The 27,870-nt window shown below is 39.2% G+C and overlaps 1 protein-coding gene across 6 annotated transcripts in view; it reads right to left on the bottom strand.

Annotated features, from left to right (window-relative positions):
- The window catches only part of LOC136845728 (TGF-beta receptor type-1-like), a 359,665-nt gene that overhangs the window by 204,339 nt on the left and 127,456 nt on the right, over positions 1-27,870 (bottom strand). For 2 of the 6 annotated variants that reach the window (XM_067115934.1, XM_067115932.1), the window contains exon 4: positions 1,698-1,939. The exons of the other annotated variants lie outside the window; for them this stretch is intronic. In XM_067115934.1, coding sequence (XP_066972035.1) covers positions 1,698-1,939 — 242 coding nt within the window. The remainder of the gene's footprint in view (positions 1-1,697; positions 1,940-27,870) is intronic. 6 annotated transcript variants of the gene reach the window in all.

The raw sequence follows: 27,870 nt of genomic DNA on the forward strand, positions 1-27,870 counted from the left end.
ACCACCTTAAGGGACATACAGGAAAATAGGAAAATTCTAGGAGTGTAGATAATGGTAAAAAAATATAAATAATATGACACAAAGACAGAAAAGGACAGTCAAATTACCTTCACTACAAAACAACAATCCAGTCACCAATGACAGCATCATTTCAGCCTCTCTCACCATCACCAAAAAGAAAGGAGAAAGTAATTGAGAAGATATAAATTCAACCCCTTTTACATAACATACACTGGATGTGGAAGGTAGGGCAGGGAATACCATCATATGCACCTGAAACTGTGTATGTGATTACAAAAGGGGTTGAAGAGTTGCTACTTCCCAAATAAAGCTGGAGAATGACAGAGCCATAGTGAGGTAAAAGTAAACAGTGAGGCAATAGTGAAGTAACAGTGAGATAAAACAGTGAGGATGCTACAGATTTAATGAACAAGAGGTTAATAATCATTATAGCTTCATTAGCAGTGCACAATGAATTCACAATCAACTAAATAGTAGCAAAAGTGAAAGGGCTAAACAATGGTGTGTTTCCATTCCTAAAACGTTTACAGTACGGCAAATGTATAGTACCACTATCATTAGTCAAGTAAACAGCCATAAAATATGTAGCAAAATATTAAAATACTGTATATTTACTTCTGACATATGATAAAAAAATTTTAATTTCATTCCAAAATTTCAATTGTATAATAATGGGTCAATGTTACTGCTGCTCAACTGGCCTACAGGATATATATATTTATTTTGGAGGTAATTTGCCTTTTAAGAAGTCACCAATATACAAAGAACTTTAATAAGGCAATATCTTATCTGTCCAAAATGATGATTACAAATCTCAAAAGTCATATAACTTTAAAATTAAATGCTATACATAATTTTTTCTAGAACATTTCCCTCTCGCTGTAAGAGAATATGAACACAATATTTCACTGAGCCACAATCCTTAGACCAATTGCTAAAGTAAACCAAAATTCAAAATGTATTAAATAATGCATTAAGAAAAAGTGAAAATTTCACAAAACAATAAATCACCATCATGAAACTAATATACAAAGAAAAAGCACACAAGGGTTGTTCCTTTTCCTCAATATTAGCACACAAAAATGATATGCAAACATTAATTTTCTTTCATACAATAAGTTTCACATTAAAAACAGAGTTTTAACAACCTCCAATTTGAAAATCTACTTTAACCAATTAATCTGCTTCAAAAACTAGCCTATTTACCTAAAAAGACCTACGATCACTTTCAACAAGACTTTTTGAACTGTTCTATATTGCTATTATTTCAATCTACCCTAATGGAAAACACACTCATTGCCTTATAGCCAAGAGAGGAGTGGCGATTAATGGCGTGTCTACAGGTGGGTGAGAAAGAGGGAAGCTAAGAGGTTCACACAGCATTAAGGATGCCACCGGCCGGCCCCTCCTCCCCTCCTCCCTGCTGATCCTCACCAAACCCACCCTGCCCCGAGAGCCACCTCGATTGAACAGCACGTCGCATTTTGTGGATCCGTACGAGGCGTTCGCGTATAGAATGGGGGACGGGAGAGGAGGCCGGGGGGAGTCAATTTGCCTATAACGACAGCGGAGGATGACGCCTTCCGGCCCCCTCTTTCCCCGTCCCCCCCAGATTAAAATGAACCTCTGGGGGACGGATGAGAGGGGACACCGCCAGGCGAGCGTGCTGGCCTTACCTTCCTCCCCCCTACGGTTCAGCTCACCCCAGGAGGAAGGGGTGCTGTCAGGACGCATGACAGAATGCGACGGCGACTTTCCCGGAGGTGGTGTGGGCCACTTGTCGTTACAGAAGTCCGCATCTCGACAACACAGCACATCTTCTATCAGATTTGGGTACTCGGTATGTGAGTGCCCATGACGGCATTTATGTGCCTTTTCAGGAGGGAACTGCTTCTTTTTGTCCAGGCACGCCTGCTTCCTGCGACACACCCACAACAAGATCGTTAGTAACAAACCCAATATGACTTACAGAAAACCCTTGTGTGTGTGTATGACAGAACTGTTCTTCCTTCACAAAATACAGGCTTCCAACTCTTGAGGAAAGCCTCAAACTTCAAATCATTCACATTCTCCACTTGCAAAAACTTAATTCTGTACATTTAAATTTCAATTCACATATTTCATGCCAATTCGTTGGATAAAGTAGTCTTTGATCAAATATCATTATCACCTTTCCTTCTTAAATTTCTACAAAGATATCTTTCTCACATTAGACATCATGCAATCCCTTCCTTTTAAAGGAGCACCAAAATAAACTATGTATTTCAAGTGAGACTGTGGAGTGGTTTGCAAATGAGCAGGACAAAATTAGCATACTTGCACTGCATCTAAAAAACTTCTCATATGAGCAAAAGCTACGTTCGGAAGTGGAGGGACAAGTACAGTTAGCGTGTAAAACAGTCAGTCTCAAAGTTCAGGTTGAAACAAAACAAAAAAGGTTAAATATGTGGTCCAGTTAATAAAGAAAAGGTTGTACAAGCTTAAGCTTGGTCCTGGAAATGTGTTGGTAAGCAATTTGTGCAACAAATTTCTGTTGAAAAGTTAAGTCAAATTGTGAACTACAATGATGACATTAATGTGGAGTGGAAGCCTAAAAATTAAATAGACAAAATTGTTGATTTTTTCTTTTGTAGACTATATGAAGTCTTACATTCTGTCTAGCTTCCCCTTTTCAATTCCTAAATCATCAACCACCGGCAACACATTTACATCTGAGAGTGTAAACTAAAATGTGACAAAATTTTACTGTGATTGTACGAGACTATAATCCTGCAATCAATAATGCCAAATGCCTTAAACTTTCAGTTTAGATCTTTGTTTGTAGAAGAATTCTCTTCACTGCTTTTCTTTCTCCCCTTTATATCAAATGCAATTTCACTAAAGCATTTCCAAACATTTTACACAACAGAAAGACTCTACAATAGTTTCTAATATTTTTCACATCACTATGAGATACTCTATGATTTCTCAAGTTCCATTTACCAAACATGTCTCGGTTTTCACATCAGAAACCTATATTCCCTAAATTGCTGTCATTATTTTTAAACACTGCTCAATCCTATCTGTGTAAAAGTACTTCTTCAGAAACACTGGTTCCACTGGAAAAATCTAAAAAAAAAAAAAAAATTTTTCTTCAATTTCCATTATAATAACCCGAGCCCTCGTCTACAACATCAGAATTATTATGCACATATTGTACAAAGTTTCAATTCTTGAAATCAAATAACTCACCTTACTGGTCCCTACCCAACCAATGTACATTCATTAACAGGTCAACTGACAACAATGCACCTAAAATAGTCTTTCTTAATTCTCATTTTCAAAATATTTAATAGACATGAATAAGAAGCTACCACTTACATTCTAATTTAGATATTGGTTTGCCTTTACCTACATCAACATTACTAATATCAGCTTCCCTGGTTTCATTTTGTTCACTGTCTAAATTTGAAAGTACCTTCACCATCACAACATTAAAGCAGTTATCTTGCATTAAATATTACTTCACTACTTTCCATACCTATATAGACTTCAAAACTCTTTTCAACAGCTAAACTGGAAAGACACAATATAATAGTGACCTTAGTGCTAATACCTTCATACATACAATTATATGTATTTGCAAACATAAATTGACCTTACCTCCTCCCACTAAGATTTTATAACTTAACAAAATTGAATGTAGGCTTCAAACACAACATTTCTAAGAGGTAAGGATGGGTAATTAACTGATTAAGCTGTATTACACAGGATACAAAATTTAGTAATAACACTGGTCTAGCACACAACTGAAAACATTGCATTCAATCCCATTAGTCACTTGTACATTTCTTTAAAAGCAAGGGCATGAATTCATGCAATTTTTCAGTTCCATGTACTCCAGCTTTCTATACAAAAATATTGCAAGTCTACTCAACTTGTGTCAAATTTTTTTGTGCAAAATAGGTATACTTTCTTATAACATATGACTAAAACAGTACCATATGCAAAGATATGAACACATCTGAATAAGACCTATTTATAAAAAGCTTATATAGAAAAATTATGAAAAGTGGACAAAAATACTGAAGTGCTAAGCTATTCATTGCAAAAGTGCATCTATTACATATGCATGCACATATGATAAATAAGAATAGTCAGTATATATAATTATTGATATAACTTTAAAACATAGTGCATATACAAAATATATTCAATCACAAAAGTTTATGTATATATCCTATGCAAGTAGTGTATGCACTAGTGTACGTGCATGTCTATGTACTGTATATATGTACACAAATATATATATATAGTTTAATCATATATCTAAATATATCAAACATATATTTACAGTAACCTAATACTGCACATCTCACGGTCAACTCTACTAATAACTTCCATATAAACAGGGTTCATCATTTTATTGCCTGTATATTCAGGAGAAAAGCATGGGGACAATCACTGATATATATAAATATATATATACATATATTATATATAGGAGAGAGAGAGAGAGAGAGAGAGAGAGAGAGAGAGAGAGAGAGAGAGAGATGTGTGTGGAGCATGCAATTCTTTACCCTTAAACTACATTCTATTGGGACAAAATTTTATTATTGTACAGACATAATTAGAATCCAGCAATAAGGGTGGATAAAAAGATTAGGGGGCATGGAGGAAATATTTCAAATTTTGAAATTTCAAGAGTTCAGTGACTAAACAAACATTGCCAATTAACAATATATAAACCATATTTGTGCATATATGTAAAGACATGGACATACACATACAATATATATTTACACGCAATATATGTATCAATACAATTATATATACTGTTATAGACTATATACAATATAAATGTATATATATATATACACAGGCAGTCCTCGGTTATCAACGGGGGTTCCGTTCTGAGAGTGTTACGACAAGTGAATCGCCGATACCCAAAAAATCGGCGATTTTCGGTGCTTATTGGTGCCGATAAGTGCTGAAAATTGCCAATTTTCGGTTATTGGGCCTCTGCTAGGTATGTATCGACGCCAATATGTGATTATCGGCGCCGATAAGTGGAAATCAGCACATATTGGTGCCGAAAATTGCCAATTTTCGTCGCTAGATCGCCAATAACCAGGGACTGCCTTGTATGTGCATATATATATATATATATATATATATATATATATATATATATATATATATATATATATATATATATATATATATATATATACACACACACACACACAGGCAGTTCCCGGTTAACAACGGGTTCTGTCCTTGATGAAAATCATCGTTAACCAAAACATCACAATAACTATGGTAATAAATGGTATCTGCAACGTCATAAGTGGCGATCGATGCTAATAAACTGCTTACCGATGCTGATAAACCGCTTACTAGCACTAAAAATCACTTACCGACACTGATAAACCGCTTACTGGCACCAAAAAATGCTCACCCAGTGCCGAAAATCTGGTTAATGACATTGTTAGTCAAGCATCGTAAAGCCAAAACACCGTTAACCGATACCGCTGATAAGCAGGGATTGCCTGTATATATATATATATATAATAAAATAAAAACTATAATTTATCACACCTTAAAAAATTACAGCATGCATTATGTTTTGTTCAAATTTCTGGTTACCTTAAGAGGAATAAGGCTACTAAAAGATGTCATCAATTAACCAACACATAGTACTTGGAAAGCAGCAATTTCTAACAAACAAGTTTGACAGACTTGTGCTTACTCCAATCCTGTCAACTCCATAGTAGTTTTACAGTGGAGGCATTTCCCATACTGTACTAGTCACTAAAGAAATTACTAGACAATACGGTAACAAGGTACTATATTTTGTAATACTCAAGACATTATACAGCAACATGGTATAAATTAAAAATATGGTTTGCTTGATAATAGTATTTACCTACTGCTTAGTAATTATTTTATTCAAATCTAATTCATTTAAAACAACTACCAGTATGATGAACATATCCATGAGTTCAATGGACAATATTCTAATTGCTTGAAGAACTATCCCAATCCCTATTTTTACCTGACTGTTTATTTTAAATTTCTTTTTATAAATTAAAAGATCATGAAAAATTATAATCTTCAACATGAAATGTTCTCAACACATGGACTCACTTCATGTACAAATAACCCATCATTGTTGTTTGGTCAAGTATTATTTACTGGAGTATGCATGAACAAACTCATTCACCTGCTTACAGTATTCACAAGTACTGTAGTGATTATCTCACACAAAACATTTCAAGCATGCTAGAGAGGCTAAAAAAATTACAACTTATGGAGCCATGGTTAACCTATAAATTCATTTGGTTTTTGGCCATATTTAAATACAGCCATACTGACTCCTTATGAGGCATACAAACAACCAATGAAATCCTCATTTACTAAGAGATGATGCTGGCTGAATATCTCACCCCTGTATGCAAAACAAAAGTGTATATATTGATATACATCTTGGTATAAAGCCAAACCCACAAATCTTATCAGTAAGTACACGACAGCTACAAATAACATCAATAAGATAAAATGGGAATAAGAAAGATATCAAACGATAGAAAAGGTTAACTGGCTTCAAAGTGGTGTAAGACCTTATTTTATATCAGTCTTCTGTAGCAAGCCTCTAAATGAATTGGCTTATCCTCAAGAATAAGCTTTTTTTATCCATGGAGAAAGTGTTCGGGGGGACAAATCACTAATAAGCATACAGAAAGATCAGGTAGGGTGGACACTAAAATCAACAACATTCTGTCCTTTTTTGCCCAAGGCTTTGAGTACTTCTCCAACAGTCAGTTAAAGGATGGCACGGAACATGAGGCAGCATCGCTTAAAAATATAAAGTCTTCACTAATCGTCATTGCGATTTTAAATTCCGTTTTCCTCCTTGTGGGATATGATTTACAATGAGTTCTCTCCTCCCTCCCTATACTACATGCATTTTTTGCCGAAATTTGTATCTGATCCAGGTCTTCCCCTCAACCTATTTTTGTGATTTCTGGGTCTTCCAACTAGATTTTATCTTACTACAGTCGACCCCCGCCTATTCGAGGTTCTGGATTCGTGCACTCACCAATTCGTGGATTTTTCTACAGAACATATACTGTATACACATTATTCACAGAAAATTTGCCTATTTGCCACATTTTTCATAGAAAATTATGCACTAATTACTGTACTTTCATATTATTTTCATGATTAAATGCATTTTTTGTGATAAAACTATTAAAATACTCGGGTATAAGCATTTTTAGGGGTTATTTTGGTGTCTGGACTATCAAACTAGGCAGATATAAGTGTTTTTAGAGGGGTGTCAAGTATTTGCAGATTTCAGCTATTTGCGGGGGGTTGTGGTACACATACCCGCAAATTTCGGGGGTCGACTGTACTTTATATCTACCACTATTTTGATTAAATGCTCCTCTTATCTTTTGTTCAAATGTATATACCATTTCAGTTCACATGATCTTAACTCCTTTTCCAGCCACTGGACATCACATCTCTCAGTGATTTCTTCATTTCTGAAAAGATTTTCCCCTATACATTTCAGTCAGAAATCTTAGCAATTTGAAGTTACATTATTTCAAGATCATCCATTTTTTCAGGTGTCCATTCTATGCAGCATGGCGTGGTAGAGGCATTATACATCATAAAATTCTGCACTGTTTACAAATAGGTATTCTTACCCACCAGTAGACTTCTGTTCCTCCGCTCAAGCTAATTCTAGCTTTCTAACATATCATCAGTGACATTTCTAACAAATTTTCACTTAACTGAATTAAAAGTGAAATTAGTTCTTTCCACTATTAACTGTCTTGCACACTTCCTGTCTAAAATTACATATAGAGTTCAGGCTTTACAATCCCACATGTCCCTAAGGTACAAGAAAAGCTCTACTTCTTTCCAGACTTGTACTTTGATGATAATACTGCCCTCCTCCACCTCCCTCTCTACCCTGTTTGGTCCGGAAAAAATGGAAGTTGAAAAATTTCCAACTGAAGCTCAGACTAAGGTTTGGAAATCTTGTATAAGTCTGCAATATCCTTATCACAAACTTGATGATGAGTGAACTATGAGGATTGACATTTTGAAAATCAAGTCTTGCATCCAATGGCTGTTCATATGGAGCATTTCAACCCATATCATAGAGTAGTTTGTATCTGTATCTTCATCATTTACATCCATAATACATAATGGAATTTATTTCCTTCAACATGATTAAGAAATCTGAATTTATTCCAGCTTGATTATGATATAATTTGATGGACAAACATTCCTTAAGTAGTTTGTATTTCCGGGATTGCGGTAATCTGTAGTGCAATCAACTTTGACTGTTGTGGGATGATTCAAAGTTCTAAGTACCGATAGATATACAGTATAGCAAGCACTGGGTTATTCAAAGAGATTCTTCTAACCTGATGTCATAATGGCATTAAAGTGCAGACCCTAAACAAACCCTACATGTGCCCTAAATCCTATGAAAATCTAAAAGGCAGTTGACAATCAAGAACATGACACTGTATTAACAGACAATACCTCTCCAAAAGAACAGAACGTTAAGTTCCAATACTTCACAGACCAAAAGCTAGAAATATGTACCCTTTGAGATTGGAAGACGGGAAACACCTTAAGTTGTTGGCTATAAACATCATGTAAAAGCATTTTTAATAATAATGCACATACAGCCTCAACAGACTTCAAAGGACAACACGAAACGAAGATGTGAGACTAAAGAAATTTAACAGACAATTTTGATTACCTCTCTCTTATTATTAACTATCTATCATTGTAAAACTGAATGTCTGTAAAGTACATATAGTTTCAGAGTGATGAAAAGAATATGGTCTCCATACAAAACTTGTACTAACTTGGTCTCAATTGTGACATCAAGTGGATTAGTGAATGGTGTATTTCCACCCCTATTCTCCCCTTCTGGTGGATGGAACTCTGCTGAATGAGTCTGAAGTTTAACTATACCTATAACTTTTGACTTGCATCTTACTGCTGAGAAACCTGTAATGAGTGTGTCAGCAAATGCCCCATGGAACTTAGGTATTGTACACAAGGCCTTATGTATTTGTAACTGATAAAATAAATGCAAACTGTTTTAGGTCATGTCTTTCATTTCTTGTACTAGAATACTGTTCTCCAGTGTGGATGTCTGCTTCAGCTAGAGATTTACCTCCTTTGGATAGTGTGATTTGTGGTGGCAGGTTTCTGTTTCCTGATATTAGCAGTTATGACTTGGACCATTGAGGGATAGTCTCCTGTTTGTCATAAGTTCTATTTTAGCAGAGATCTTTCACATTCACAACTGATCCCTGATCCTCTGTTCCGGCCAAGAGCAGCACCAATATGCAGTAAATGTGACTCGCTGTTGAACTTCTCAGTTCAACAGGTCCTTTATTCCTCATACCACAGGACCGTGGGACAGTCTCCCTGAGGATGTTGTGCAATTGGAACCTCAAAAGTTCAAATAAATTTGCAATGCTTTACTACCCTAAAACAATTCTCCATGTATCTTAATAATTTACTTACATTTTCATCTATTTACCTATTAATTTAATTTTATTTTTTACTTTCTAACAAGTGATCTCTTCTTTCTGTATTTCCTATTACATTTTGTTTCTCCTTTCAAATGACCACCATATTCTTTGGAAGCTTGAATTTCCGGTCAATGGCCCATCTGGGCATGTTCCATATGAACAGGATTCATCTTCTGAATACATGTAATAATAATGATGATGATAATAAAAAAATACAATAATAATAATAATAATAATAATAATAATAATAATAATAATAATCATAAATTTCATTGAACAGTATTCTTCTTGGAATACCACTTTCGATGAGCTTGAACACGTCGCCCAAAACCTGGTGGATAATGGATATTCTTACCATTGGGTGGCAAGGGTGACGAGGAATGCCGTCAACAGGTGGTACCATCAGGAAAACCACACCCTTTGCGAGTGACAGGACATTATACTGCTCTACAGGGGCTACATGAACACTAAGTACAGGAAAGACAAGGCAGCCCTGAAGAACATCATTGGCTCCACGTAAAACCCACCGATGTTCAGGGAACATCATTAGCTTCATGTAAAACCCACCGATGAAGACAAAAAAGTCGACCTCATGATCTACTACAAGGATCAGAAGACTGCACAGTACCTCATGAGGAACAGCCCCATGAAGAGGAGAGGAGTGGTTTACCATATATTGTGCCCTGAAAGTGGATGCTGACATTCGTACATCGATATGACTACGACTTGGCTCTCCAAGAGGATCTCCATTCACCTACATGAAGGGGAGGTATACCAACACAACATGAGGAAACACGACAGTGCCCCCAAATGGCAGCAGATTGTAAGGAGCGCAAAAATCCTAGACACCGACAGCAACCATCGCTGCCTCTGATATAAGGAGGCCCTCGCCATCCTCCAATGGAAACCATAGCTAAATGTAACCCAGGAGACCCTTCTCCCTTCCATCGTCAGGAGAATGGCAAGGCACGCCTCTGGAACAGAAATTCTACTGCACGCTACTTTGGGTAGCGTGTCCTATGATCAAAACTCCTGGGACCTGGTGCCAACCAATAAGCAACTACATCGGTCAGCCAGACTCTCCCAGATGAGTCATTCACTCCCTGGGGGACACCCCCCCCCAGCTTTGACAATGAAAAATCCCCCAAAAATTTTTAAACCCGCTTATAGGTATAAATATGGCATAGATGTACCCCTGGCTTCATTTGCCTTTTGAGTAGGGATATGGTAGAAAGCTCTACCGAAATGTCATGAACTTTTGACACCTGCTTTATGTCTGACCTGCTGCTACAAAGAACCTTATTCCAGGAGATTGAGACACTACAAACTAAATGGCATCCAGACAGCCATACTGTTGAATAAAGTTTCCTTGAGAGAGGGTCTTCTTCTGAAGTAATACTAATAGTAACAATAAAGGAGGAGCATTTAATTTATATAGAATCTTTTCTTTTCATCTAACAAACTTCTTTTCATCAGCATGTAGCTGGTATATCAAGTTTCTTAAGGACATTTAAAGATTTCTGTTGTCTTAGGTTTATTTCCTCTAATGTGTAGACAGCACACTGGCAGTCATCTATGAGAGTACAAAAGTGAATGAATTGGGATAAATGATGTACAGGTATTTATAGCAGGCAGGGCTTTTACAATAAGTGGGTTGGTCATTAGACTGAATTTTTATAAGTCATAGGTTGGTGATAAAAACTGTCCCTGAAGTGTTGAGATCTTCTAATCCTAACTGGCTTTGCTGGCTGGAGGTGGGTGTTGGCTCAGGTACCCGCCCCCGCCCCTGTGGTTGGTATTATAGACTGTCCAGGTGAATGTCATTGACATCCAGTGCTCTCTCTCTCTCTCTTCTTCTCTCTCTCATGACGGTGTTTGGTGTCAAGTCAGGAGACACCAAACACGTCATGAGAGAAAGAGAGAGAGAGAGAGAGAGAGAGCACCAGATGATGCAGATGACATGTCACCTGGACAACCTATAATACAAACCACACCAGTGGGGGTTATCCAAGTCAACACCACCTCCAGCCAGCAAAACTGGTTAGGCCTAGAAGATCTCAACGCTTCAGAGACAGATTTCGTCACCAACCTATGACTAATTAAAATTCAGCCTACTGACCAACCCACCTATTGTGAACTCCCTGCCTGCTATAAATACCTGTACATCATGTATCCCAATTCATTCGCTTTTGTACTCTCATTGACTGCCAGTGTGCTGTCAACACGTTAAAGGAAATAAACGTAAGACAACAGAAATCTTCATTTGTCCTTAGGAAACTTGATATACCAGCTACATGCTGATGAAAAGAAGATTGTTAGACTAACACAGAAGAGTATATAAATTAAACGCTGTGGAAACAGCTATAATTTTCATTAATAACAATATAATTAAAATAATCTCACCCATATGCAGGAGGTGCAATATGAAACACGAGACCATAAACCACATAGCAAGGGAATCTCCAGCGCTTGCACAGAACCAGTACAAAAAGAGGCATGATTCAGTAGCAAAAGCCCTCCACTGGAGCCTGAGCAAGAAGCACCGGCTAACTTCCAGTAATAAGCGGTACGAACACCAACCTGAGGGAGTGATAGAAAACGATCAGGCAAAGTTCCTCTGGGACTATGGTATCCGAACAGATAGGGTGGTACATGCCAATAGACCAGACATGACGTTGATTGACAAAATCAAGAAGACAGTATCACTCATTGATGTCACAATACCATGGGACACCAGAGTATATGAGAAAGAATGAGAAAAAATGGATAAGTATCAAGACCTGAAAATCAAAATAAGGAGGATATGGAATATGCCAGTGGAAATTGTACCCATAATCCTAGGAACACTAGGCATGATCCCAAGATCCCTGAGAAGGAATCTGGAAAAACTAGATGCCGAAGTAGCTCCAGGACTCATGCAGAAAAGTGTGCTACTAGAAACAGCAGACTCCTGAGGAGGCAGGATGCAACCCGGAACCCCACACTATAAAAAAAAAGTCAAATAGGATGACTGTGATACACCAAAAAAATAAATAAATAAATAAATAATAATAATAATAATAAACTATGATTTCAATGTGCACCAAAAATGTAACTCATCTTCCTACTGTTGAATGGTCAAGACAGAACAGTATTAAGAAAGATGTCCTTTGCCCATAAGATCTTGTAAGGGTCATTACACTGCACTGGAACAAGAATGAAAGCAACAAAATCTATACCCCTCCCAAATCCCCACCACCATTAACAGACTCTAGGTGGAAGAAATTCAGTCATCTCATTTGGCACCAAAAGCAACAGTGACTGATGATAATTTTTTATGTGCTTGAGGACAGCTTTATGATTATCATTATTATTATTATTATTATTATTATTCAGAAGATGAACCCTACTGACATGGAACTACCCCACAGGGGCCACTGACTTGAAATTCAAGTTTCCAAAGAATATGGTGTTCATTTGAAAGTAATGGAAGATAATAAGAAATACTGAAAAAAGAGATCAGTTATTAGAAAAGAAATAATAAATGAACAATTAATAAAAAATAAAAATGTAAGTAAATGATTAAAATGCAAGCAGCAGTGTTTTACGATAGTAATGCATTACATCTTTGCTTGAACTTTTTAAGTTCCAGTTGCACAACATCCTCAGGGAGACTGTTCCTCAGTCCAATGGTGTGAGGAATTATTCCAGGCTAACCCCGATTCCCATGTCAGATGGAATTGTCTGATGGGGGCAGGCTCACACACGGCAGGGGTAGCAAAGGTAACCATGGGCAGTGTGCTATCTACTGGGTTACATTATCAGTGGCTGACCAATTAAGAGCTGGCTACCAAAGCTGTCCATGCTGGCACCTATACACAAATATCCCATGGCTGATATTGAGGATTTGGCAGAGTATATCAACAGGAGCAAACTTGCCCTACAGACATAAGAACCTCAATCCTATAACTGGACTATCTATTTGTCATCAACTATACAGTATACTGATACATGAAAAAATATAATTCATGGGCATGTGAGGTTCCCGATGATTTTCATAGGCATGAAACTATGATAATCATCATGAGCAAATAATCAGTTTCCTGTGGATGGCTTAGAATTCCAGGAACTACAATTCCTGACTGCTTTCCGTTTTGACAGAAACCATGGCTGGCAAAAAAAAGTGGGCATGGTCTTGTGATGATGGAGACAACAGGAACTTGTAAACATAACTCCATGCTTACAACTCCCAGGTATGCATGCTAGGTCCAGTGTGGATATATCCACTGTCAGGAGTTTTTTTTTTTATGATCAACTTGGATACATCTACAGAGATCTTGTATCAATTGTCAAGAGTTTTTCTATCCTGATAAAGTCTGATATATCTACAGGGATCTTGGTGGTAGCCAAGGTTCCCATAATCAGCAGATATGCAGTTGGTCTAATCTGGAGGTATCAACTGTCAGTTTTGTCATCACAAGAGAGTTGGATATATCTACAAGGATTTTGGAAGTAACCTGGTCCTGATTTTAATGAATAGATCCAACAGGAGTTTTAGCTGATTGCACTCACAAACTGCTACCTACTGACAAGCAACAAATGTTTTCACAACAACCACAGACAATTTTTTCTGAGAATGTACAGTACTTTGCTATCAACAAAGTCAGTGCTACCAATGCCTTGCGTATTTATACAATGAGTTTCCCTCAAAATAACAGAACCAGTGCCTATCCTAAACAGGTTCTTCCACAGAAAGCATTGCTATTGGCATAATCAACACTGCAACCTCATGTTCCCTACAGAAACCAGTGATCACCACTCTAAGAATCTGGCTGCAAGGTTGGACCAAGACATCATCGTTTCTGGGATGACCAACAAAAAAGCTTTGGTCTTGTAGTATGAATCAAACTACTGACAAATAGCAAGAGCAGTCTTTACCATCAAATGCTTGATTTTTCCTCAGAGACTGCAGTACCATAGCTCTTTTCTTGACCAAAAGACTTACCGTCATTAGTTAAACTGATGAGTTCCAGCAGGTGTTCCAGGGAAGCTAGATATGTTCTCTGGCACCATCACCATCATTAGAGGTCCAAGAACATTTACAGGATTGGGATTGCACTTAGATGACTGAAAACCATTAGAGCCGGAATACTGATTAGTGCTACCCACATTTTGGTTCTAACCTTTGTCTATGGCAGTGGGCTTCTACTGCAGAGGCTTACAAATATCCCAAGCTGGCCCAGTAGGGACAGGATGGTCAACATGGAGTAACATTGTCAAATGTTAGTGCTAAAACATACAACAGTCTTCATCAACCCCAAACCTTATTCTTCCTTCTCTTGTCCTTACCAGGAACAGGCTCACTTTCTTTGGAGGGACCATTATCTGGCTAGCCTAGAATTCTCCTAGTTTGCAGCAGCCCTTAGAATTCACCTACCCTTTTCTTAATTGGAAGAATTTCTTCAAGCTTGTCTTTGTTACCTCTTCTTTGAAAGTGGATAATCCTGACATCTACAATTCTTTTTTCCCGGCATCTGTGCTCTTTTTTGGACAACTTTGCCAGAAAAGACACTGGTTTTCATCCATAAAGAGAATACTAATGACAGACAGTTCTGGGAGAGGCATCTACAAGCAGACACAATCTTTCCAGACTAAAGATGTTAACAACTAGACTTCCAGAACTCGATGACAATCTCTGACTGGGAAACCTATGACAATACCAGGATGGTCAACCACAAGAATGATGACCAAAAAGTTACTTAGGTAGACTGCAATTTCCAGACTTGGTACACAATATAAGATGTAATGCTTCCAAACCCTTTTGATTGGAAATACACTTGAACATCAGTCCTTCTGGCTAAGCCAACAGAGCCTTTTTTCTCCAACTTGAATGGACAAAGTTTTCTTGATATCAGTACTCTTGCTCATGAGATTTATGCTGATGGGCAGCCCATTGGCAATGAATGCATGAGACACTTTCTTGTCTTTCAGTGAACGGTCATTCTTACCACTGTAGAGCTCAATTCCAGCCTTTATTGTTTAGATTATTAGTTCTATATGCCTGTTATTCAAGTGGTAAGTTTGTGTCTGAAAAGGACCCCGTGCCTTGAGTATGAGTGGTCTTTGCTCTTGGCAGAGATTCAAAAGGTTTCATCTTTACTTTTGATTTCAGGATAATGAAGACCTGAGTATTGGAACTAAAGTAGGTGCCACACAGAGATTATGGTGGCTTCCACATGTTTACTGACTGGAGAGAACCTCAGTTTTCCCAGATTTGGTGCCTGAACTCCTGTTTAAAGCCAGCTACACTTATTCCGCAACAACATGTGCCATGTGTCCTTCCCAGATTTTCAATCCCCTCTTTAAGAAGAGGATCAATGATCAGGTCAAACTGTCAAAACACCTTCTAGGGTCTCAAAATGATAGGAGGACTGGTGGGGGTGGCCCCATTCAAGTATCTTGAGTGCAAATATTGGGACTCGCTCGATGAGTTGTGGAAGTCTTCTGGGCATGTCTGGCATCAAGGAGTAAATATACTGTGACATTTCAATAACTTGGCAACCCTTACACAAAAAATTACTGCAACTGGTCGAAACAAGGATTCATGAAGGGTCTCAGTTTTTCAAAGGCCATTACCTAAAGGAGACTAGGAGTTGCTCTATAAAATGCGTTACATGTGGTACTACCTGTAAAATTCACCTTCCTATGGCTGGGTAAATTGATTGGATCTGTCTTCTTTAACAATTAAGACTTTGTTTTTCATGCTTCCTTCTAGGTCCTGGGTGAGGGAACAGCCAGACACATTTTTCCAGTGGTGAGAATGTAAAAGAGGTACTTTCTATTGATGCTCCTTTATCATTCCTGAACTTCAAAGACCCCTGTACACCTGGGAAAACTTAGTGTACAACAGTTTGCTTATGAGGCTCAGGACCTTCAGCTTTATAGTCATCAAACCTGTCTGGGATTGCATCCTTCTTCATTAGGATTACAGGTCCCTCAGATGGTAGATTCAGCCTAAGATGATGATCTCTTCCTTCCAACAGGAGACCCTGGGGGGTGAACAGGCCACGTTGCAGGTAAAGTCTGACCTCTCTAAAGACTGACTTTAGAAACTCAACTGGGCAGTAGCTTCGTGGCCTTTATCAAGTCTACTGGGAGAAGTGTAAGACTTTCTTTTTTTCTTTCTTACCAAATTCTGGAGTCTTATCTTTGGATGGTCTTAGGTAAGTGTTAATCTTTTGTTTCAAAGGCACCACCACATCTAAGGAGACAGTGCACACACAGGGTATACTACGCCTTTTGGATCCTCTGATATCATAATACCGATGAACAACTTCGTTGCTTCAATTGGTCATGCTATTGCTTTCACAATGACATTCTGCATGTCAAAAGCCACTGGGATTAGCTTCTGCTGTGATAGGTGATACAGTCCTCTATCATAGCAGTTACCTTAATCCTTCCCAGATAAATTGCAATTCAGGCTAATTTTTTTCATATACAAAATCAGTCATTTACAATTATATCTTAAGTCCCAATACCACACATTTCCATCAACCATAACCATGATGTGTGGTTCTTACCCAACTGGGACCCATGGTCCACAGGTGATGACATGTGGTGCAGCCAGTCTGCCAGTATCTGATACCCTTTCAATTCAAGAATGGAGCAGTCGGACTTTGAGAAGATCATAAATTAAGCTAAGTTAAACGATGGGTTTGTACTAAAAGGGCTATTCTCTTTTATAAAAACATTTTTTATCTTTAAATCTCCCTTTAGGAGTTACTGCCAATATGGTATCTTTTGAAACAATACTAAAATTCAAGATATGAGCTTTCAAATACTGAGATGACTTAGATATGCAATGAGAAGGATTGAAGAACAGTTAGTCAAGTATCAGAACACTCAAATGGCAGGAAATAAAAAGACCAATAAGAGGGCCCACAAAACCAGAGGAAAAAATAGCATTAAAGAAGACATACAAGAGAAAAGACATTGGAGAGAAATCTGCCTGTCTAACCAAGTAAAGAGAAAATCTAACATGGAAACTGGAATGATGGTTTTAGGCAGTATATACCAAAAGTTCTCTGCAGCCTGCCTTTTGTCTTAGCAGCATTGCTATTTGCTTTTTACCTTTATCTATTCATTCAGGTCTCTCTCCATCTACTGTCCTACTTCTCTAACTCACTCTGGCTCAAATTCCAACAAAGAAGAAATCCTCTTCAGGCCAGCCCTGAGTCTAGAAATGGCTCAGGATGTCAACTGAAATGCTTTGCATATACTGTATATGGAAGTTCCTCAGTATCACATAAGCTTTTACATTTACTCAGTAACTAAAATTAAATCCCAACAATGAATAACTAAAACAGAATAAAATGTTTTCATGGAAATGTGTGTACTAGGTACTACCTTAACAAATTATAACAATACCTCATTACTATTCAATGGTAATATGACAAGTTTGCAACTTCTAGTTATGTAAATACTAAAGGAAATGTAAATCTTTAAAGTATTGCACAAAGTTTGTTGGTTTTTATAAAATCAGGAGTGATTACATACTTAACAATATGTATATGATAATCAAACTTATAACACAATGTATAAATCTTATGTTTTAGTTTTGGTAGTAAGCACACAATCTTCTGTACTTCCTGAGGCAAGCATTTCTCTTCTTCCACGTCAATATATAATGCTAAAAGTTGGTTATTTGATGACAATGGCATATACTGAATATTTAAAAACCTATCTAGAAAAAACAAACACAACGTAAAAATAAAATTAAAACATCACCATACTGACTTTAAATCTGACCAGTTATGTTAATCTCCAATTTCAATAACCAAGCATTAACAAATTGCATTTCTCCCTTTGCATCTAACACTGCCAAATCAATTTTACCCATAATACCATCTGGGATGTTACTAAATATAATGTCCTGAAAGTACATTTACAAAATATAAATTTTCATAATAAAATTTATTATTTGCATACTTACCTATTGATAAAGTTAGCTTGTATCTCTGTGCTGATAGGTGAGTCAGCATTCAAACAAAAGATCGAATGGCTGCCCAGAAGGCTGTCTAGTGCACCTGTTCTCCACCAGGTGTGTTTCAAATGTTTTAGCTTGTCAGAACTCTCTTTGACAGTCCACTAAGTTGTGGGAAGGTTGGGTGGGGTCTACTTTAACAGTAGGTAAGTATCCAAATAATAAATTTTATTATGAAGATTTATATTATTTGGTTGAATCTTACCTACTGGTAAAGTTAGTTGATTCCCACATTGAGAAGAGGATGGTGGGTAGTGCAGCTGCACAAAATCTGCTCAGCCAATCAAGCTTAAAGGTTTCTTACATGAAACCCAAAACACTCTTGCCTGAGCTACAATCTTTCTGGATCTTACTGCCACCAGAAGTTGGACTCCATTCAGGGAGCAAGGCTCTCATACGTGTGCAGCGAAGAGCAGCCTTGCAAGGATAATTGCTTCAATTTGGCCAGAATGAAACAGAAGTGGAGTGAGAGGACCCCCGTGCCTGGGTCCAAAAGCCCTATAAATGACAGTCAACTAAAATGAAATACCTTTATGATATAAAAGTACCCTCCTACACAATATGTATACCTTCATGCTCCCCAAAATATTAAAACCCAGGATTTAAAACAAAGAGCCTAAGGATTGCTCTTTCTTCCATTCAGGAAAAGACAACCTGCTACTAGTAACGGACTAAGGGCTTTACTGTTTTCAAATATGATTCTGCATACTTAAGGTTGTGAGCAGGCAAAACCAAATTGCACTTCTATTGCACTGCATTAATCCCATCCTCAAGTGACAAACTGCCATAACACTAAATGAAGTTGCAACAGCTCTCACATTATGAATGTTTACCTTCAACAAAGGTAAAAGGTATGGAGCTGGTTCTCATGCACTAGCCTAATCAAATACGTTACAGAGATCCTAATGTTCTTTGACAAAGACGTTCTACGTTTCTAAAACCATAAAACAAAAGGTTAACTGTACCTCTTCCAGGCTAAACCTTTGACAGACATCTAGGTTTCCTAAAACAACAAAACAAAAGATTAGCTCTGCCTCCTCCAGGCTTAACCTTTGACAAAGTCATCTAGGTTTCCTAAAACCACAAAACAAAAGGTTAACTTTGCCTCCTCTAGGCTTAACCTTTGACAAAGATGTTCTAGGTTTCTAAAATCACAAAACAAAAGGATAACTGCCTCTTCCAGGCTTAACCTATCTAAGTAAGTTTTAACTGCCCCAACAGGACAGAAGTGTTTCCTCTTCTTACCCACCAAAGAAGTTAAATTGGAAATCTTACAGTTCCCTGAAAAACTTAGCCTTAACATCATTCTCAACTCTAAGGCAAAAAGATAAAATAGCATTCCCTTTACAACAGCCTTAAGGGGAGCTGGCAATAAACTTACTCTTTTAACTGCCGATAGTGCTAAATAAAAGGTTTCATAATAAATAATTCAATGGAACTAATTCCAGAGGTTCAAAAGAATCTGCAGATAAAATTTAGACCTGCGTCTATATTCCAGAGAGACTGATACCGAGTTGAATGGGCTTCAGTCTCAGCTGATCTCAACACCTTAAGGTGCTGATCATCAGCCAGATCTAATACCACATGATGCAATAATGAGGAAAGTATGGAATGATAAAAATGATATTTTTATAATAAAATAAAGTTTTATATATACTTACCAAGTAATTACATAGCTATAGTTTCCACTATGAATGGCAGCTTAGATTCAAAATTTCGCAGGTAGCACTGATAGTTTGTGTAAACGATCAGCCCACCCCACTCACGGGAATATTAGGAACAACTTAGAAGACAATTGTCATTCATTTTATGCCTTATGTTCATTAGAGGGGAGGAGGGTGGGCTCCAATTCTATAATTACTTGTTAAGTATATATATAAAACTTTACTTTATTATAAAAATGTAATTTTTACATAAGTAAATTACCAAGTACAGTAATTACAGTACATAGCTGAATCCCACATACGCAGGAGGTGGGATACATGGACATAGAGTTCTATTCCAAAACATTCAGTCATGTAATGACTCTGACAAAGAAAAGTTTCTAGCATTGAATACAATGTTTGTCATTCCTTAACAGTTAAGAGAGCCTGCAATAAAAAAATGCATCTGGTTGTCGCTCAACTTAACCTGTAGTGGCGTGGCAGTAAAGCCGTGGAGCGCCTTTACTTAAGTGGGAGCTTTGTAGCCAAGGAGTACTCCAATGGCTACCAAAGCATCAGTGGAAGTTATGCAGCTAAGGAGTTACTCCAATAGCTAGCAAAACTTAAAAAGGTGCCCCTGCCCTGGGCACAGTACCAACGTAAAAAACAACCAGAAACCTTGTCACCTAGACTGAAATAATACCACAACCCATCCACTGAGAGTGGTGGGTGCTCCAGGTAGTCTGTACCTCCTGGCTCCTAAAAACTCTATACCTTGCTAGAAGGTGAAGAGATAGTAGGAGAAAATCCCATGCTTCCTCCTGCCATACCATGCCAGTCACTATCCTGTGGTACTACAGAAGTTCAAACATTATGTAGCCGGCACCGGTCTGGAGTTGACGCCAGGCTAGTTGTAGTAGCTCGCGGATGCTGGTGTAACTATCGCTGGTGCCAGACTGTAGCTGGTGGCAGGCAAGCCTGAAGCTCTGGGAGCGGGAAGCTCTATAGCTGGGGGGCCAGACTTGTGTCTGGTGCCAGCTAGCAGCTCGAGGATCTGGCGACATACCATAGCTGGTGACAGAAGAGCTGGGTGCTAGGAGAGCTAGAAGCTTGAGGCACTGGAAACCCTATAACTGGGACCAGACTTGTAGTTGGTGCCAGGCGAGTTGGGCACCAGGAGGGCTAGTAACTCAGGTTCACTCCTTAAGATAGTGAAATGTTGGAGGATGATTTATACTTCCAGTAGGCTGATGCAGAATGGAAGTAAGGGACATATGTGCCTGAAAGCTAAAGGAGTAGAGGCTGCTCTGATGCCCTTAGCTTTCACTTTAAAGGAAGGCAAAACGTTCTCCTAATCTGAATGCCTTGGAAATAAAACTCTAGGATAAAGGACAATGTGATCTTAGTTAAGAGGGCGAGAAAAGGATAAGCATGGCCATCTTAATTATCAAGTCCTGCTCAGGTAATACCGAAGAGCTTCAATTAGACAGAGCTCATTCTTTCCCTTACAATTGTTGAGTGCTCCTGGGTGCTCAGAGGTGAGCTGGCACCAGGCTGTAGCTGGTGTCAGGTGAACTAGATGTCAGGCAAGCTAAGAATTCCAGAGATGAATGGAGCTCCTGAAAGCCAAAGGTGTCAGTTATGTTCTGAGGGAGAAAGAATGGATCCAGGTCTTGGATGGGACCTCATTCTTGGCTAAAAATCCAAAGGAAAAAATGAGCCAACCTCATCTCCTGCTTCCTAGCCTGGGCATGTAAAGGGCTTGAGAGGTCGTGAGAAGAAGATGAAAGATCCAGGTCTCTGTGCTTAAACCAGAGATAAAGCATAGATCAGTACCTGTTCAAGGAAAGCGAGAGTTTCTAGATCTTCTCAGAAACAAAGATGCAATCTGCAGCAGAGTCAGAGATGTCTCAGAAGATGAGACGTAGAGTCCAAGACACCAGCTTTGGAAGACCACCCCTACGCCTGGAGGATGGAGCAAGAGGGTAGCTACTGAACCTTGTAATAGGCTCTGCCACACTTCTGAAGACTCTTCAGAAGACAAGACAATCCTCCGGACACTCTGGAACCTGTCTGGGTAAGAGCGGACCACTGTTGGTGGTATCTCTGAAGCTAGGTTGTCTGAAGAGATACGGTTTGGGGGAAGGATCTTGGAGAGTCCGCCAGCAAATGCAGCAGATTTGGAAACCGTATACTTGGGTCAAAACAGGGCTAAGAGTGTCATGTAGCAAGAAAAAGAGCCTAAGACAGTTTAGTGTTTCCTCGACCATGCTCAAGGGCAGAAGGCGAGGAGGCCTGAGAAAGGGGGGCTACAGCATTGTGCCTGTTGCTCATGCTATAAGACTAGGACTGGAGTAAGGCAAAGGTTCGTTGAAGTGGCAAACAGGTCCAAGGTTGGCTTGCCACATAAAATCATCAGATCCCGACAACCCCGGGGACCGAAAATCCACTGATGGGAAGGACATGCTTCTGACAGCCCAGTACATCCTTCAAAACTAAGTTCTCTGAATAAAAACGAGAGACTAGAAGACTTAATTGATCTGTCAACAGAGGGATAACTCTCCTGTTTGGTCTAGAGGGAACACTGGATCTAGCTTCTCTGCTTAAGCAAATGCGTTAGGACTGAGGTCTTATCCAAATGGACTACCATAGTCTAGAAGTTAGCTAGGGTTGAGCAATACTGGGGCCGTAAGAGAATTGCTTTAACTCTTTAATGTAGCAGTGTGGGCTCTGTTCTTCCCAGTTCCTCAAACAGGGGCTGAGAATACTAGAACTAGGCTCAGCAGAAGAAGGGATTCCTTTTCCGTATCATGTTCGGACAGCCACTACTGAAGGTCTGACTAAAAACCTGGGCTATGAGAAAGCACGGTGTCTAACTGCACTTCCCTGTCCCAGTAAGACTGTTATCAGGAACCTTCGAGCCCCTTTCTTTGAAGGTAATGAAGAGGTCAGTCAACATGTAAAGACTGACGTTGAGGTAAGTCAACATGTAAAGACTGAGGTTATGCCCAGAAAAAGGGAAGTCAAATACAGGAAGAGTGACAGGAAGAGTGAGGACTCGGGAGAGGGCCTGAAGTGTCACAGAGAGGCTGAAGTACAGACCCCAATTGGAAAGCCGTCCCTAAAGACGGAACAAAAAAGCTCTCTGGAGTCCGGACAGGGATAGGAAGAATGCTTCCTGCATATCCACGCTCCCATCCAATCGTCCTGGGGAATGGATGATAGAACTGTTTGGTTCGTCTCCCTCTTGCATTGATCTACTGTCTGAGAGAGAATAGAGGAACTCTGGCCATGTAGCTCACCGTCAGGAGCCGAGTACCAGAAAATAGTGTCGAGTGCTCCAAAACTGATGTAGGCACAGCGTTGTTTGGGAGCGATGGTCCGTTGCAACTGTGTGATTCCTCACAATGTAAGAGAACAACAGATACTTCCTTCTAAAGAATACAGAGACGAGAGTGGAAATTCTAAAAACTAAAGCTGTCCATGTCTGCACATAACAGGACATGGAAACAATCTGAGGCAATAACTCCTGGTGAACACTTGGGAGTATCTGTCTTCTGTCTTCTTAGCCAGAGCTCCTGCTTGGAAAGAATTGGTGTCTGGTGAATGGGGACTGGCGCCTGCACTAGACTGGCACTGACAGCTGGCGCCAAATGTACAGAAGGATGAGTGGACATAGGTGGATGTTCGGATACAGGTGGATGCACATATCTGGGCGGTCAGACACTGGGCACTCGGACATTAACTTGCTGTACTCGGAACTTGGGCACTCGGAATGTGGCAGTCGGAACTTGAGCGCCTGGAACTTGGGTGCTTAGAACTTGGGCGCTTGGAACTTGGGCACTCGGAACTTGAGTGCTAAGAACTGACATTGTCAAGATTGAAAGAGCATTGGCACCAATTACTGGAGCACCACAACTGGGAGATATGCCTCTTCAACAGCCGAGATAAGCCTGAAAAGCGCCATCAGCGCCACTAGTCTACAGTGGGATCTGTAACTATCCACACTGGGATCCCAAAAATTAGAGGCAAGGAAAGCACATCCCTATAGATGCCTTTCAATGGCTGTCCATCAAGACCTGAGGACAACAGGCTCAACTGAAGGGCAACTATCCGGGGGCAAACCCCCTTGGCCTCCCGTGGACTTCAGTATGCCTCCTCCCTGGTGTATGGGAGTCTGACAGGGACTGGGTTTAAGAGATCCGAGGGGCCTGATAGTCATCTCCTTCACTACAAATCCAGTAAAACGCCTTTCCAGTGGCTGTCTGTTGATACCTGGGACTGGCAAAGGACTTGACTGAGGGGGCGCCTACTCTTGTGTAAACCCCATCAACCTCCTTTGGACTTCCAGCATGCCTCCTTCCTGGTGCATGGGAGTCTGACAGTGGCCTTTGTCTAGGAGCACCAGCGGGACGAGTAGGCACCTCCTCCACTGCACTACACTTCACAGTTACAAGGTTAACACAAGGTTGACACTGTTAACCAAGATACAAGACTAGCAAAAGTACGGAAAGGAAGCAAGGGAGCCATGAGCAGGAGCAAGTGGACAAGGAACTGGTAGAAGGAGAGAACTGGTACTAGATGGTCCGCCGGTGCCGAGCGCATGAGTGTGTGCAGCTTGGGAGCTGTGGGCACTTCTGGGTGCTCGTAGCGTGAGTTGAAGCCAGGATAAAATCTCTGTATTGTACCTTTCTTTCCTTACTACTTTCTGCCTTAACACTTTCAGTTATTCTGCAAGGGAAGGTGTGAAGACTGTTAAAATATTATTTACTGGCAGCTTACAAGAAGCATAGGTCAGGTAACTAAATAAATGTGACAGTTACAGGCCTAATGAAATGATATGGCACCCAAGAATTACTTTCAGGCGATTATTGGCGGCTTGTGCAATGCCTAATGTCCAGTAAGCAAATCATAAATTGTAAAAGTTATGGCCTAATGGAAAAACTAATATACAACAATTTACTTTTAAGGCAAACTTGTTATTGGCGTCTCGGCAGAAGCCTATGGCCGGTAAACAAATCATAAATTGCAAAAGTTAAGACCTAATAAAAAGGAATAACATACAATTTACTTCTCTAATAGAATGTCGTAACATCCGAGAATTAATTTTACGGCAAACCTATTATCAGTGGCTCGCCAGCAGCCTAATGTTCGGTAAACAAATCATAATTTGTAAAAGTTATGGCCTAATGAAAAGGCATAACATAGAACAATTTATTTTTAAAATGGAATGTAACGGCTGAGAATTACTTTTAAGGCAAAACTATTATCAGCGGCTCACCAGTGTCCTAATGCTTGGTAAACAAATCATAATTTGTAAAAGTTATGGCCCAATGAAAAGGCATAACATACAACAATTTATTTCTATAATGGAGTGTAACATCTGAGAATTACTTTTAGGGCAAAACTATTATCGGCGGCTCACCAGTGGCCTAATGCTCGGTAAACAAATCATAATTTGCAAAAGTTGTGGCCCAATGAAAAAGTGTAACATACAACAATTTATTTCTATAATGGAATGTAACATCCGAGAATTACTTTTAAGGCAAAACTATTATCGGCAGCTTGGCAGCGGCCTAATGCTCAGTAAACAAATCTTAATTGTTAAAAGTTATGGCCTTAATGAAAAGGCATAACATACAATTTACTGTTTATAATGGAGTGTCGTAACATTCGAGAATTACTTTTAAGGCAAAACTATTAGTGGCGGACTGCCAGTAGCCTGACCAGCAATCAAACCATAAATGCAAATGGCGGCGTTTACCAGCGATTGTAGATGACCGAATCAAAAATTGCTGGTAAAGATCTCAGCTTGAAGGCCACATATATGCATTCTGAAAATTGATTTAGGTCTTCTCTACGAAATCCCGTAATATAACCGTAAAAATAATGAAAAAGCCACCACCAGACTGGGTATTGACACCAAGAATGGCAGGAGATGAATGACAACTGTCTTCTAAGTTGTTCCGAATATTCCCGCGAGTGGGGCAGGCTGATCACCTACACAAACTATCAAAGTGCTACCAGCAAAATTTTGAATCTAAGCTGCCGTTCATAGTGGAAACTATAGCTATGTAATTACTTGGTAAGTTACTTATATAAAACTTGAAAGTAGACAGCAAAAAAGTCTTACTACTTCTAAGAAAGCAGAGAAACTTTGATGTCTACAAGGTTCCAGGTGCTGAAAATTCCTCTAGAACGGCACCCTGAGCAATACACAAAACCACCTGCTTCTGACACCCACAGTTGTTTTCCACTTGATTAAGGATAGAACTCATGATACCTTTGAAAATCCCCTTACTGGGAGGAGACATTCGAGCATCTCTGAGCGGTTAAGTGTGAGAAGATGCAGAAGTTAGTGGAAGTGCATGGAATTCTGTAGTTTGAGTCAATTTCCCCTTAATGGAAGAACAAAAGAGACATCTACCAAGAGTACTAGAAAGTTCAAAAATCATTTGTCTAACAACAAAAATCGGAGATTTTCTACTCTGACTTCCGCTTATCAGCACCGATACATACCTAATAGAGGAGCCAATAACCAAAATCACAGAAAATCGCCAATTTTCACTTATCGCCACGGCGTCGGAAGGGAACCCACGCCAATAACCGGGGCCAGCCTGTACTTCCTTAGAGCAGACAGAGGGGGAAGGCCTACGAGTCTGAATCAGGCCAAATTTAAAGAAACACATCTACTGCTCAAGCCTGAGAGGCCTCCAAGGAGTAGTAATTGACTGGGTGTTCCTGTTCATCTGCATGCAAATAAGTCTACATTTGAGCACTCCTCTAATCCCAGCAACAGTTGGACTTAGGACGTAATGGCCACTCTCTAGGTGGTTTTGTTCTTTTGAATCTCCAGTCACCAAAAACACTGTCCTTCCACAGAATGAATCATCAAACCAATATCATGTTGTTCATTTCACTCGAAGCAAACTTTCCACTATGACTTTGTTTCTGACCAGGGATAAACCTGCTAGGCATCTTCGATGGTCTTTCATCTGCCCTGATGTCTATTAAGTTTTACTAGGTGAAATGTTGACCATTCTATGTTGTATGTAAGTGTAACGAAACTAGTCAAAATCCATTTTTTTTTGTGTTACACAACAGAGGGAAAAAACAAAACTTGAACATAGGTTTCAGAATAAAATGGTCAATTCTTGGCTTCTGTGTCCTCCTACAGAACCTGGCGACAATGATGGTCCTGGAGTACTTACAAGTTTAATAAACATTAGCTGTAATTTGTAATTTCTTATGCTGAGACTGTACTGTAATTGAACCTGATTATTCTGACAAAATCCCCAGTGAAGTTGTGCTTCCTGACAAAGAAAGCCCTTAACACTTAGGAAGCTTCCTTCAGGGGTACAATTCTTCAAGAAGCAACTGCCTATTTGTCTTCTGACAGACAAGCCTGCAAATTTCAAGTATCACCTCCACATCACTAGATAAGAATGAGGAGTTAGGGAAGTTGACTGAAAATCAATGCACAGAGACTGAGCCACATGATGCAACAGATCCTTGGCCTTTGGACTGTTGACAGAGTTGGCCAGTGACTCAGTAGAAGAGATTTCTTGCTCTTAAAAATCGACACCTATGGGCAACAAATTCCATGCAAATACTTAAGAGGTACTGTACA

Source organism: Macrobrachium rosenbergii, chromosome 14 (genome assembly GCF_040412425.1).
Source record: "Macrobrachium rosenbergii isolate ZJJX-2024 chromosome 14, ASM4041242v1, whole genome shotgun sequence".
Taxonomy (NCBI): domain Eukaryota; kingdom Metazoa; phylum Arthropoda; class Malacostraca; order Decapoda; family Palaemonidae; genus Macrobrachium; species Macrobrachium rosenbergii.